Raw genomic sequence first — 15,785 nt, 5'->3', positions numbered from 1 at the left:
GATTCAGTCCAGTCCAGCTAGGGCAGCTTGGGCTGTGGAGCTGAGAAGGTGTGATGAAGGAGGAATAAATGGGGTACCCCTGAATGCAAGCCCCTGGCCAGACTGAGTATCATGCCCAGCATGACATCTCTTTCCAGTGCTAACACACATGAACCTGTCCCACTGGTTCCACTGCAGTGCCATGATGCTGGAGCACAGAGATGCCCATGGCAGGCACATTGTGGAGTGGGATGCTGCTTTATAAACCTACTCCTTCTACCCCCACTAAGCAACCAGACAGCTGCACTGTCCCCTGAAATTGTCTCCACTGATGGAGCTCACTGTCTAGATGGCTACATGATGCAATGATGCCTTTTGCATTCTTTGAAGATGTAGGTTTAATCAGGGAATTGCTTTAGAATACACACATCAGCTACACAACTCCTGGCAAGAGTGCACTGCAGCACAGGTAGGGGCCCCTATGGAGGAATTTCCATGTAATAGTGAAATTAATTTAAAGAGTCCAAAAAAGCAGCATTTTCTGCAACACAGAGGGGGAATGAAATGCTACATTCCTTGAAGAACTGGTGTATCTTATCTTGCTCCCTCCTTTGAAAGTAGGAGAAAAATCAAAAAGCAGTCAACACAGCTGGGCTTTTCTTTTTGTTTACTTGGAAAACTTATTTTAACCATCAACTTTAGCAAATTTTGGCAGTTACAAACCTGTACACTTTTTTTTGTTGTTTTGTTTTTATAGCAAAAGAACACAAGACAATACTGCCAACAGCAATTATGAAGGAACAATTAGTTTTCAGATGAAGAACTATACCCACTCAAAGTGATAAACCTTCCCTTTTGCATAAGGTTGAATTTGTTGTCATTGGAAAAATGACATTTCTTAATACCTACTTGAAATGGAATAAAAATCATATCTCTAGGTTCTTTGTGCAAAACACATTCATTTAAAAAATTCAATTAAAAATCTTCTTAAAACCAGAAAGAAGTTAAACAAAAAGAACTCAACCCAAAGGAAAGTTACAGTACATTTTGAAATGATTAAAAAGTTTTCAGATCTAAAACGTTTTTGTTTTTTCTGTTATCTTAGAAGTTTAAACCAACTTTGATGACTCTTTAGAATTATATCAAACAAACAAACAAACGAACAAAAGAAATTAAAGCAACCTGATTGGCATCAAATATCTACAAAAGCCTGGTAATTTGAAACCATTATATACATTATTTTATAAACTTCTTTTTAAACACCAAAACATACATCTTTACAAACCAGCCTGCTTGAGACAGGTAAAATTTACAAGACAATCTTTTCCAATACAGTGCTTTAAAGAGAACTGCTTTCACTCCTAAACATCTTTGTCATCTCCTGAAAAGCGGCAGTATGGGCTCATTGCATTGCTGATTAATAGTGTTTCAGGTATTCCTATGACAAAAGAATGCTACAGTTCTGAGGGCTCCAATCTCTTTCCATAACACAGTTCAAGTGCACTCTTAACACTGGTAAAGATTACTTATGGCCTTTGTGTAATACGACATATTTGCAATTATTGCTTTTCATTATTACATAAAGAAACAAATTTAATTTAATTTCCTCCCCATCCGCCCATCCCTTGGATGATGCAGCTAATTTACTAACTGAATGGCCCTTCTGATAATGGAGATGTTAAATGTTAAGTTCATGAACACAGGCTAAAAGCCATGAGTAATGGGCAATGGTCTACATTTCTAAGGCTCAAATCACAGTTTGGTGTATTGAGAGGAGCAGAGATGCAAACAGGCAAAAAAGCACAGTTTTTACCACATGGTAAACAATGGTAAACCATCAGGGAATGAAGCTGAAGATGTAACTCTCTTATTGGAAACCAATGAAATGCCCATTATTACTGAGTGAATAGCTCCAAACATTATCTACAAAGCACAGATGTACTTTCATACTGGTTCTGAAGAGCTGGCTTCCTCCATTATTAAGGATGCTTCCTTTCCAAATGAAGCTTAGCAGGACTGGTCCAGGGCACCTTCAACTCCCTCTCCCAGGACAGCAGTTATTGTTGACTGTTAGGATATACTTACTATAGCATCCATTTAGCTTTTTCAAGCAGGAGCTCGATGAGGAGTAAAGTGTGTTCTTAGCCATTTGTCTTGTTCAGCCCATGTTTTTCTTTATGATGGAATTTATAGGAGACGAGCAACAACTTTTATGTCATATTCTCAAAATGTCTCTGCCTGGCTCACAGAAGACAACAGGCTACTGCCTCCCCACTGATGAGCATTTTATGACATGCTTTTATTCACTGTGCTGCAGCCACACTGAGTTTCTGACTACTTCAGACTACACTAGAGAATTTAGAGAACAGGAGAAAAAATTCCAAAGACCAAAATTTAAGCTCTTTGTGGGACATGCAGAGGTAGAGACCCTGCTTGACAGACGGATCACACAACTTTCAGGTTTGGGAAAACAGTGACAGTGAGAAGCCCTTCACTCCTTCCAGCCTTTTATTGGAATTACATATTAAAAGAAACCCATGGGATAGCTCAGGATCAAAGATGTCACTGAGCTTAAGGGAAACAGGATATCATGGTTCTGTAGTGAATCTCTGCATTCCAAAGTCCTCCTGGTTGCCTTCATACGCTGTATCCTATAGGAGGGTCCTAGAGGAAGACAACTTTATGGTTGGGGTTGTCTAGTGGCGTTGTCCATTTTCTCCCATGGGAGGGGAGTGATTCCATGGTGTCACATTTGGCCCTTTATTCCACTTTAAGATACAGGTCAAGGACAGCAATTACGTCCACTGTTTATAGTTTTGGAGGGGGGGTTGCCCTTTTTTTTTTTTAATATTTATAATACAAAGGCAAAGTAATTAACATACTTAAGAATGATACATAAGCCTAATTCTTCCTTTTGCACAAGGCCACCGGATGTGGTATTGGCAGAATAAATCACGTTGTAGTCACTGTAAGGCTCTTTCCATTGCCAGCGTTATTAAAAAGGCTAGCACAGTGCATGATATTCTCAACTTGATCAAAATGCAGAGAACAAGCACCCTGTTACTTAGACTCATACACCCCTGGCAAAGTTCGTGATTTCTGATATAAATGCCTGTTTGCATTTTAACAAGTTGCTTTTTTTTTTATCTTGCTGCTTCTTTCCAAAAAGCAAAAACTTTCTTGATCTTAAGTTATAAGCCAGTGATACTAAAAAATACTTCATTAAGCCTATGAAATCATCTGTTACAGATGATTCTGACAGAAAATATCACGTAGTGGAGCCATCTACAGGGATGTAGTTTGAAATACAGACACACAGGATAAGCAGAAATGCACAGGGTAGCTCTTGCAGAACCAGAGACCTGACGGCAGAAGTGATACAAAAATCATCACATGGCAGAAAAAGGAAATATATATTGGAAGTGCTAATATGAATGGTAATTCTTACATTATGTTATGAATGTGTTCTTATGTTCCAGATTAGAAGATTTTGACTTGTTCATGTGGAGTAGCAATTAAAAAGAAAATAGAATGTCTTGGTTTAATAAGAGATGTTAATATGAAAATCTTATTCCCTAAGAGGTATTTCACCTTTAGATTTGCATTTGGGTCTTATCATTATAAAAAAGAGCCTAAGCAAAACCAGAACGGCCACAGAAGTACCAATATTCACAGAGGAGTATCTGAAGATGGATTTGGAGGGGAGGAGATACTGAGGTATAGAAATCATGAACAGGACAGAGAAGGCTGAACAGGTGATCCTTGGCACCTTCCCAACAGCACTTTAATAAGTAGGCGTTCAGTGAAATGAAATGGCAACAACATCAAACAGAAAAAGTACTATACATTGTATTTATGCATATTTTACTATTAAAACTCACTACCAACAATGTATTACTGAGGCAACAAGCTTGGTAAGAAACATTTTTTTTTTTTGTATGGCAATCACTAAGCTCCCATCGTGCTGTCCCTTGTGACACTTTTGATATGTCCCAGTGAAGGTTTGATATCGGTGTCTCAGACTTACACAAGAACCTTCACTACAGAAGACAGGTGACAAGTACACCTAATAACTAGCTGGGGGCTTGAACAGAATTAGCTGCATAATGGATAAAAAAGTCTCAAATCAAAACTGAGTGGGAGCAAACCTCATGTAAACTGCAGCCCGATGCTAAGAGAGCATCACATTCTCAGAAGGTCACACAAGCTTTAAAAGTGCAGCTGAATTTGCAGAATTGCTTTGCCAACTCTGATGCTCCTAACTCTTGAAGAGACATCAATCTAATTGCATTTCCTTTCCTGTAACACAGACTTCACGAACGATACGAGTTATCCTCTATCCACGCCTCTAGGCTTGCCAAACCATTTTATGGCTTTCTGGCAAATCCATCAATTCCTTGCAATCACAATACAAATTTCCATATTTTTTTCTTCTTAAAAACACAGGAATAATATCAGGGGAAAGGGTTTGAAACGCACCATGAGCACATTCAGAATATATCACTTTTACAGAAGCATGTTTACTTTGAGAAGACCAAGTGACATTCATAAATTCAATGGACAGGACCTATTTGCAGACAAGTACTTGATAATACTTGTATGTGCAGTACATTTGTTCTACAAGTTCACTCATTCTATTCATATACCTGCATAATGAGCTGTTTTCTACTGAAGAATTGCTGCATCATCCCAAAGAAAATTTTTCATAGCTATATGAGCTAATGGAGGGAAGCAGCAACACATTGTACCTACTTCAAGAATTCTTGAAATCCTGTTTATTAAAAGTGTTACAAGCTGCAATTATTTAAATTACATTCTACTAGTAATTTCTTTGTGTTGGGGAAAATTTCTAAACAAACCCTTCCTGTATGTCAAGAAATGGCCCACAATTTAATTTTGTGTGAAACTCATGGCAGTCAAGAACATGCCCTGGCATACAACTGCTGAAACTATCCACTTAAGGTGATTCACCCCTGCTAATGAATCTGTTCATTTATCACAATGATTCAGGTATTCAATAGCTTTTCAGAATGACAGAATTATGCCATGGAAGAAATGGATGAAAATCCAACAGCAATGCAGGCTCGTAGACTCACATTCACGGGTAAGGTACACAGACACTGTAAAATGCAGTGGTAAAAATATTTTCAGAGCACCAAGCAACAGGTGTGTATACTCTGCTTTAATACATTGAGTGAAAATCCCATATTTCCAGATTGCACTTGACTGCTCTGACCAAATCAATGTGAAAGACCATTAATCAGACTGAGGGAAGCATAAAAGCACACAGATGCCATGGTTTTCTTGATTGCACAACAATATTCTGAAGTCTGCAAACAACCTTTGGATGTACTCAAATCCTACAAAATCATGCACCCAGTGGAAAATCTAGTGACAGATCTTTGGCCACAGTCCATTCATGCAGCTCCACCGACTGAGTCAGTCTACAGCAGCTGAGAACTCATCCTGTGGACTCTAGGGATGGACATTTGCCAAAAGATGTTAAATTAATGATGTGAGGTTACAGCAGCCTTATACGTAACTTAATTGCAACTAATTTTACTGCAGTAACTGCAGCATGAGGACTGCTGTCAAAGAGCTGTTTACTCAAGCATGAAATTTCCAACAAATGATCGGCTGTGTAGGTTACCCCATGTTTTCAGATCCATGTTCACATTGCATACGTGTTAAGAGAGGCTGTGAATACACAGCTACGGCAAAACCAGGCCACTCTGGAGCCAAACTCTGGCATTTCGGGAAGTCCTCATGGGCAAAGTCCTAATGAACAAGCACCTGACATCAGGTTTTAAAAATGACAACCAAAGTAAGCCAATTTGGAGTAAATCTAAACTCTGCATGTGTATGTGTGTTACTCTACACAAAGTAGAATGAAATGCTATGCAATAAACAAAAGTATAGATAAATATTTAAGGACAAATAACTGGTCACTTGTCTTTGATAGGTCAATTCATAAATGCTGCTTTTTTTAGCCAGCTGATATGTTGTATGCAGCAGCCCCAGTGATCAATTGCTTTCACTTCATAAAATTTCATGCATCAGTGCATCCTACAATGATGCATACCCGTGCCTTAATACTGTGGGGAGATCATAACACTGTAACACTTTTAATAACACAATGCCAAAAAAAACCCCAAAACAATCCAACTTTGTGAGAGAGAAAGAAATTATTTAGCAGTTATTTTTCCCCTGCCTCAAAAGCTGAGTTTTATTCTTGATAATAAATAGAAGGTACACACTCTCCAGATTGTCTGTAACAATTTTGTGATGTACAATACTTAACACAATTGGTCTCTTCGTGTCTGCACATACAGTATCATTTCTGAACAAGTTAATAATGGGTTATACTGTACTTTTCTTTGCCCAATATATATATAGACACACCTTCAGCAAAATTTCTTCTCAATATTTATACTATTAATTGGACCAAATGACAAAATTAAAAAAAAAAAAGAAGAGGAGAAGGAAGAAGAAAGGAGCTTCCTTTACACTTGTGTCTGCTGCTGAGTCTCCACAAATGGAATGTGAACATTTTCTAGGCTGAGTTCCTCCACGCTTTCAAAGTCACTCATGGCTACTTCGGAGTCATCAAAGCCGCAGCTGGCTGAGACGTCAGAGGAGGAGGCGTTGAGAGAGTTGTGCAAGGATAAGGGCATCTTACCTGCACTAACATTTTCTGTGTTCTGGCTTGGGCCAGCAGCAAAAGTACTAAATTCGTTCCCAGTCTGAGATCCTGTGGTGTCCGTCTCATTGGGGAACTGGTGGGGAGGGAGGTATTGGCTCGGGTGGAAGTGCGGCCGTCTCCTGCAGTCAGGGCTGAGAGTACTTGCCATGGAGACTGGCTGCGAGGGTGGGAGGGCTTCATACTGGTCAGGGTAATCCTCTGGGAGAGGAGGTGGTAACTGGTCCTGGCTCAAAAACTCCTCTTCGTGAGGGGGAGGGTAGTCGCTGTCGATGTCGTAGCCACCAAGGTAGTAATCTGTTTCCAGCTCTCTGGTACTGCCGTGATGAGCCGAGCCTCCTTCTGCCGTCTCAAAATTGGGCACCTCCTCAATGTCGGACAGGCGAGCACTGGGCATCCAGTCAGAGGTATCCCAGTGATACGCTGCAGCAGGGAGAGAACCACAGTGCTCTGTTAGGATGAGACCACAGAGGAGAGCAGAGTGTCCTGCATGCCCTTGCCTGAGTCCTTACAGAACATTCAAATCACAGCATGCGCCACAGGCCACGGATACAGGTCAGTCATGCTCTGACCAAAGGGGTAGAGAAGGAGAATAACTTGCATTATGATGCTAATGCAAACAAGCAAAGAAACAAAACACCCCCACTCTCAGGCATGTTTCTTTTTAAGATGCTACTGAGTTGTATTAGAAACTATGAATCCAAGAAATCAGGATGTCTGAATTACTGCTTTTCACAGTTATTTGAAAAAAAAAAATCTTAAAATGCAGTCAGCATGCTTATGGGATCTTATCTCCCCTTCCACCTCCAATGACTTCAAAAAAGAAAGTGTGCAAGCAAATAATTCGATTGACTGAAAACTGAATTTTGAAACAAAAAAAGTGGCTGACCATTCTCATGCATCTTTTGAACCCAACAGAATTCAAACAAAAGAGTACACATGAAGCAGTTCAAGAAAAAAAAAAACAAATAGATCAAATCAGTGCTCTGCCCACCCCGGCCCACAGGCAGAAGGTGTCCCAGAAAAATCACCTCTGTTGTAGTTCTGTCCTTGATCCATAACAGACACTGTCAGATATAAAGTGAAAAGCAAAAACTGGTAACTCGGAGCTTGTCACCAGCATTGTAGTAAATGTGAAAATACAAAACTCAGCATGCATATTTTTAAAGTACAGCTGCCATGGTGTCATTTTAGTAGGATTTTTAATTATTCTTTATTTTAACGTACGAGATAAGCTTGTCTGTCAAATGCAGACGCATATAAAGAAATGTTTATGTTGTGTATTATATTCCTTTTCTATCATATCTTAATTATTTACCCTCACTGAACAGATATAGAATTACATTGGAGCTGTAATTCTTAAAATAAAAAAGGGCTATCCACCATCGACACGGCTTATAATCGCAAAGTACATTTTTCTCTAACTTGTTCACTTTGAAACAGAAAAATAAGAATCTACCATTCTCAGGGCCGGTTCAAACAAATCTGGGCCCACCTGGGCTCAGATACCATGGTGATGGGCACGGTATAAGAACCTGAATAGAATAGAATACAAAGCCATTTAATGGGGCTATCAGCTACAATGCTCCGCAACCCCACACCCACCTCCCACCTGCACTGCCATGCTAGCTGGTGGGGAGGGAGGCATTCCAGTATGGAGAGGGTGCAGGGGTGGGGGAGAGAGCAAGGAAGGAGGTTTTATGTGAGACAAGAGCAGGGAATAAGCTGCAGCATTTTCTAGATGGATATGCTCTTGTTCAGCTGCATGTTACTGGGCTTCATGCAAGAAGTCATCGGGCAAAGTCTCTGGATGACATTGCTGGAGGAGGTCTGGCAGGAGAAACAGACATTTATGGCATCACAGCTCGTGACCTCTGTGGCTCAGACACAGGCGAGGGCAGAAAAGACCTCTCCAGCCCTTCACCTACTAAGACCACACTTGCCCTTGCTCATCACCACATAGTGCATGTGGTGATGGTGATTTCTCCCTTAGCTCGACAGCAGGCAGGAGCTCTCCACCTGCTCTGCCATGTCCTGGAGTGAGGAGGGCTGGGGCTACTGCAGGTTTAGCAACAGTGTCTGAACCGGCCCTAACCTCTCTTCTGCATTTCTCTCTTCTTTGTACAGTGGATTTTGCTGTATTTGGGTCGGTGTGATGGCACTGCACCTGAGATGTGTGAGGTCTCCCTGCTGTGTGGATCAGGATCCAGGAGAACCTCACTAATTCACCAACTTGCACAACCCCAGGCAGGGCCCTGGGGCAGGAGCCCCATCCTCCCACGACTCTGTGGCAGGGATTCTGCCCAGAGCTCCAGTGTGGCTAATTATTCACCACGTCCATCAGCTCTGCTGCAGAGCAGGCAAGAATCTTAAGTTTCATATTGGGAAGTGGGCAAAGTCTTTTCAGTGACAATCTCTTGAGTCTGCAGTCAGACAGGCTTTTTCTGACCTGTACAGGATGATAATGAGCCAGTGGTTTTGCTTAAGCTTTCCCTTAGGAAGGCAAGGTCATTTGCAGTGCCTCTGGTTTCTTTTCAAGGTTATTTTTTTTTTTGAATGGGACTTTCTTTTGACTTAACCTTACCTTAGCTAGTTAATTTTTTTTTAATAGTGAGAAGAATGGCACACTTCAGGAAATCAATAAATGTACTATGAACAAATACTCAAGTGGCATCACTACCTAGGAATAAAATTACTGTGACACTGGCTCAAGAAAAAAGTCAGTAGTTTCACAAAAATAATTTACTTAATTATCTCTATGTATTATGCAGACTAGATTAGCTGAAGTATGCAAAATCTGTCTTAAATTTGTTAAGGACAGATGAAATTTTTGACTTGTGGGTAACCTGAGTTGATGTTGAGTTGACATTTGCCCAAGGGTAGGAAAAATGTAAAATAAATAAAAGTAATGCGTATCTATGATAACAAAACATTTCTTCAGTGCTTTATGGAGAAAATAAAATAGTGATATCCCGCATTACAGGGTCACTTAGAACATGATATGCCTGAGGTTACCCAGGAGGTCAGTGGAAGAGGTGAGTGCTGGAGAACATTGCCATGCTCTGCTGAATGGGGTCACCAACACCACGGGAGAGCCACGGCATCCGTGGAGCTGTGCCCACACATCTGCTGTCTGGCAGGGTTTCCTGGGAGAAACCAGCCACCAGCCAGCCACCACTGTGTCCTCTCCATGGGACACCACTGGAGTACATAACCCAGCTCTGCTGCAGCATGGCATACTTTACAGACTTCCTGTGCCATCTTCTGTTTCCCAGTCTCTGCAGCCAGGATAATCTCAATGATATGGTTCCATTATCAGTCTCTTATTTTCTCTGGCAGGGAGAAATGAGGGCTTGACACCTTTTCTACCACCTCCAGTTACCCACAGATATTTTGTGGTAACAAATTCCTCTGGCATTTTCATGTTTGCTGGTGAACATGCTGATCTGCAAAACCCAATCCTTGCCACAAGATTGCTGGTCAGTGTAGATTAGTGAGGTTCTGCTGGAATGTTTCACAATGAAAATAGGAAGCATTGTTGTATAACAAGAAAGAAAAAAATTTAAATACCTTCATTTTCTATAGTGTCAACTACATTGTTGACAAGCTGTATGACAGTCACTATGGAAGCTTGCAGGGGAGGGAAAGTAGAAAATAAAGGGAGGGGAAGGACAGCTTCAGGTTAGTATTTAAAACACACATCATATGTTACCACAATAAATTCTCTCAAAAGACAGAACTGACATTAAAAAAAAAAAAAAAAAAAGCTGCTGACCAATGCATGATTTATGCAGTGGTTGCAGGACATTTCATTTCAGATAATCCCATATATCATCAGAGTGGTGATAAATTCCAAACCAGCATTTCCAGAAAGGCATATGGGATGATGTGTATCACCTCATAAATTCAAGCAGACTGGTCAGCTGATTCAATTAAACAAAGCAGTATCTTGTCTACCTGACACTAATTTCTAATTCATTCTTGCTTAGAGGTCTCTAGAGATGGTGCCATGTGCTCCAAGGATCATTATCTTTTAGACCATCACACCATCAGAAACGGTGTTAAGCTCAATCTATTTCCTAAGAGGAATGTTTTACTTATTTACTGTCTGTGCCATGCCAAGTAATACCTCAGGGAGGTTAAGCAGCACAGCTATAATTAGGAGGACATATCCATGGAGATGAGGTTCGAATTTTGACCTGTGTTTGACAGAATAGTTTCACAAATGCTTTGTGCATTCTCTGCAGGTGTTCCAACAAAACATACTTTTTCCTTGAAATAATTAATATAGACTGGGCAGCTGTTTAATGTGGAGGCCTATAATGTGTGGTCTTCTAGATGATGCACCACCTAACAGAGCTGCCTCTGAGAATATGAGATAAACCCCATCAAAACTGAAGATAAAGCTCTGGATGAGTGGGCACTGGATCCTTTCCTTATCCTTTGCCTTTAGTTATGAGAAAACCAAGTGCTTGGAGCAGGCTGAGAAGGGGAACAGAAATGTGGGGCAAAACGTACTTTTTTGTTTCACACAGCCAACAGACTTAGAAGTCACAAGAAATGTGTTAACACTGTGGACATACGTTGAATATTTTCACACCTTTACTAAAATCTGGGCATAGGATCAGGTATATAATCCAATTTCCTCAGTTCTAGTGAGGGCTTAGCAAAAAGAGCCTTGATAAATCAAAGGACTCCTGTTCTGTGTCTATGATCAGTATATTTATGCCATCAACAGCCAAGGTAATTATACAAAGGAGACTTGTACTGGCTAATGCAAAATAAACGTTATAGAAAAATAAGGATCTCCATGCAATTAGTACTCCATGGAGGGCAGCTGTAAACTATTAGAGGAAAAAAATAGGAGAGTGAAAACCAGGTCAGAAACCAGGGCCAGCCCAGTTTTCTTTGCAACTAAGGGCTGGCTCTGGTGGGAGCTGTGCAGAGCACGTTCACAGAAAGGAGGGAATGCCACTCCACACAGCTCAGTGCAAGTCAATGCTCAAATACAGCATTTCTCAGGTTTTGGACTACAAAAATTACTGCTAACTACCTACAGAAAGACTAGGGAAGCTAAGTAATTTAAATGCACAAGAAATAAGGTGAGAGAAAAAAAGTAGCTTCAAAATCTCACCCCATGTGAGTTTTCATGGTAAGACAAGCCCTTGACACAGCACCAGAAGGCTCCAAGAGCCCTAGAGAAAGGAGTGGAGGCTGCCTTCACCTTCAGTGGGATCCATCCCAGTGCTCCACTGCCTCAAGACAGGCTTCCCCAGACAGAAGCTGCTACCCAGTTTCACAAGTCAGTGTCAGCACAGCCATTTGTACATTTGTGTGACACAAGCCTGTCCCCTCTGCTAGCCTGAGAGCCCAGCAGCATTGCTCCTGGCTTTGGAGAAAGGGGTTTGTAGAAGGAGCCACTGTCCTGTCTCATCAAAGATCATGGATGCTGAACTGCATTTGTTGTGGTTTCACTGACAACCTTCTAACCTTTGCAGGTATGTGAAGTACAAAGAATTAAAATGACAAGAAGAGCAAGGATTTATGGCTTCAGGAGGCATATCCTTTAGCCCTAAAGTACAGGCATGTGAGTATGTATATGCTTACTTATGCTTGGCTTTGCCCTTTAGGCTCTTTCACTGCAAACCTTCCCTGCTGCTTCAAGCAAACCAGAGCATGTGGTCCTGCATCGATCTCTGCAAATTACTCAGATGATTTAAGTTTCTTCCCTTCTTCTCCCTGAAGATATGGATTTGTTTGAACCCTGAACTAGAAATGTTATCTCTAAAGGCCATATTTTAAATGCAGCTTTCACAAAAAATGAGTGGGCACAGAAGGTCCAATCCAGCTTCTGTGGGCACTGTGTCAATGGTTTCAGTGGAGACAGGATCAGGCGTTTGAAATGTCTAATTAGAATTTGGGAGATATAAAAAGTAGCATTGTACAATAAATGACCACTTGAATAATTACTCCAAAGGTAACTATAATATAAATATATATAATTAAATAATACTTATTCTAAAGAAAGGCCAAAGGTTTTTTTTTTTGGTGCAGGGGTAGGAAAGTATTGAGAAGCCTGACAAAAATAATTGTAATGCTGCAGCCACAGCAGACCAAAAGGAACTGCAAGTGTACTTTGCTATCAGTGGTTTTTCCAGCATTTCAGAGTTCCTAGAGAACAGCTGCATGACATGGCTGAGGAACTGAGTCTACACACAGTTCATTAACTGGTGGCTGAGAAAACCAAGTACTATTTCTTTGTGCTAGTCTTTTTCTGCATGTCTGAATAAAGCTTCCCTGACATCCCCCATCCCTCTCCAGCAGAAACATCTTGACTTTTCTCGGGCCCACTGCTCAACATACGTGGGCTGCAGGAACAAAGGTTTGCTTTGACTTTGTGGCCTCTTTGTGGGCACTGTACAGCTCTGCCCATGTCACCCCCTGAGATGAGGATGCAGGACATGAGAGGCAGGCACTGAGTATGCACTGAACAAGGATTTAATGGTGCTCTATTGTTTGCTGAGCTGTGACTGCCAGGGAGAAGCCAAGATGCTGGGGACTGGCTCATTTGCTCATTGTTGAGGCTGAGCACCAGCAGAGTTCTGTTAAGACCATGAATGAGACCTGGAAAATAGCACAGAAATCCCCTTTATTTGATTGGTGAAACATGAAAGTCATGCTCTTCCAGCAAGGAAAATGATATAAATTCTACAGTTTCACTTGTAACCTATTAGTCAACTTGCATCTTGGCAATGTGACTCTGCTCTATCATACCTCTAATTCGCTGTAAAGTTTGGTCCTGATACAACAGCCCCAAGCACCAAGATTTTTATTACATTCCTATAATTTATTAAGTGGAACACGAAGTGAGGGTTTGAACCCACCACTTTCTTGCTTTAGGCATCGTTAAAGGGTTTCGAGATGTCACATGAATGTTTTAATAACATTAGAAAGAGAGATAAATAGCTTTTCCCCCAGCATAATAAAGATGAAATCACTTCTTACCATTATCATCTCCAGAGTCAGATTGGAAGGAGCTGAGGGACTGTACTTCAGAGTTGCTGCCTTTATTACTTCCTGAAAAACAGGTGACTTCTTCAGCGTCATCAACCCCTTTACCTTCATTGACAGCAAAGACAAAGCAAAATGGTACTCTCTAGGTATGCACATTTATCTATTTATACCATGGATACAATTAAATCCCGCCTTCTGTTATTTGAATCAGAATAAAGTTATTTCCTTCACACAGAAGACACGACCTATTCAAGGAGGCAGTTGGTAAAGATACCTAGACTTCTGAAGTGCTTGAAACCCAAAGAGTCTTTCAAGTGGCTGACAACACTGTAATCAAGGAAGAAACATCACTATTCAATATTGTCTTTTTAGATGACATATAGTCTCAAAAGCAATGAAAGTGATGACTTAAGGAATGTGGTGGTATAAACAGCTTATACAAGAGATTATAGTTACATTTATCTTTACTGTTCATTTCCTAATTTGAGAGCCTCATTAAAGGCTCATTCAATGCTCACTAAAGTTACTGTGCATCTTGTTATTCATATCAGTGGCCCTTGGATCAGATTTTAATAGCTCCATCACTGACATATAATAGATTATGCTTCAATTTACATTGCTTTTCATCAGGGACATTCAGTCTTCACAGCTCTACTGTTTAGAAATGTAACTGCAACCTACGGTATAAATTCTCCTGTAATTAAGCACATATAAATAAACACATTCAACTACATATTATATGGGCAATAATCATCAACACAAAAACTTATCCTCCATTGTAAGCACTGAGATACCTGAGCAAATTATAAATGAAGAAACTCAGGTGCTATCACAGTGAAAGTACAGCTCTCCACCTCACAGCTGTAGGTATTTCTACCCAGCATGAGACACCTCCACATGGTAAGAGCTGATTTGCTCCTGCTGAGCAGCAGGGTATGGAGCTGATGGAGTGAGTGCTGCAGTAACAAAGCTGCACTGCTTCCCACTCTGTGACAGCTGAGGTCTGTCTCCCTGGTATGGCCTCATGGTGTGGAGATATTCATACCTGTATCAGCAGTGCCTCTGGCACAAACACCCAGGATAATATAGAACAGAGCATATGTGGGGGCTGGTGTGATGATGCTTTCAATCAGCATTACTGTATTTAAAGGTTTAAAAGGTCAGACACAATACAACCCTGAAATACAGCCCAAATATATGAAAATTAATTCAATTTTTCATTATAAGACCTTAGTCAGTGTGCTGCCTTGGATGAAAATGCATGAATTAGGGCACAGGTATAGAACCATAAACTCTGTAAGGCTGGAAAAGACCTCCAAGATCATCAAGCCCAACCTTTGACTGAACATCACTATGCCAACCAAACCATAGCATTAAGTGCCACGCCCAATCATTTCTTGAACACTTCCAGGGATGGTGACTTCGTGACTTCACCACTTCCCTGCGTACCTCGTTCCAAGGCTTAACCACTCTTTCAGAGCAGAAATTCTTCATGATGTCCATCCTGAACCTCCCCAGGCACAGCATGATGCTGTTCTCTTGACCTACTGCCAGATTCCTCTCTCTATTCCTCAGTTCCTACTGCTTTCAGCTACAGGACTGGATTGTGCAGTTTTACTTGACAATTTTGGTAAAAGCTGTGCTGCAATAGGGTTGAAGATCACAGAATCATATATCAGTTTGGGCTGGAAAGGACCTTAAAGATCATTTGGTTCCAATTTCCCTGCCATGGGTAGGGAACCATTCACTAGACCAGGTTGCTCAGAGCCACATCCAATCTGACCTTGAATACTTCCAGGGATGGGACATCATCCACCCTTCTCTGAGCAACCTGTTTCAGTGCCTCACCACCCTCACAGTGAAGAATTTCTTCCTAATAGCTAATCTAAACCTACCCTTCTTCAGCTTAAGGCCATTCATGACTACAGGCCCTTGTGAAATGTCCCTTTCCAGCCTTTTTGTAAGCCCCCTCCAACAGGTACTGGAAGATGCATTAGAAAAAAAATCCTAATGAAAGAAAACACCCATAAAAATCATATATGGTGAAGCAAACATCTCCCAGTCCATATGATACGTTCTGACTTGCAAGGAT

At 40.9% G+C, this 15,785-nt stretch overlaps 1 protein-coding gene across 7 annotated transcripts in view; it reads right to left on the bottom strand.

The window, feature by feature from the left end:
* Nucleotides 1–629: 629 nt before the first annotated feature.
* FAT3 (FAT atypical cadherin 3) overlaps nt 630–15,785 on the bottom strand; it is a 400,923-nt gene continuing 385,767 nt past the window's right edge. For 2 of the 7 annotated variants that reach the window (XM_088159363.1, XM_088159365.1), the window contains 4 exons: nt 13,685–13,798; nt 10,250–10,309; nt 7,711–7,746; nt 630–7,102 (listed from right to left, as the gene is read on the bottom strand). In XM_088159363.1, the coding sequence (XP_088015489.1) occupies nt 6,483–7,102; nt 7,711–7,746; nt 10,250–10,309; nt 13,685–13,798 (830 nt within the window). In that variant the 3' untranslated portion in view covers nt 630–6,482. Of the gene's footprint in view, nt 7,103–7,710; nt 7,747–8,138; nt 8,215–10,249; nt 10,310–13,684; nt 13,799–15,785 lie in introns of all 7 variants that reach the window. The other 5 variants (XM_088159366.1, XM_088159368.1, XM_088159369.1 and 2 more) reach the window with 4 other exon arrangements.

This window comes from Sturnus vulgaris, chromosome 2 (genome assembly GCF_052056855.1).
Source record: "Sturnus vulgaris isolate bStuVul1 chromosome 2, bStuVul1.hap1, whole genome shotgun sequence".
NCBI classification, from domain to species: domain Eukaryota; kingdom Metazoa; phylum Chordata; class Aves; order Passeriformes; family Sturnidae; genus Sturnus; species Sturnus vulgaris.
Note: the sequence above shows the minus strand (reverse complement) of the source record. Positions and strands in the feature narration are given on the sequence as shown.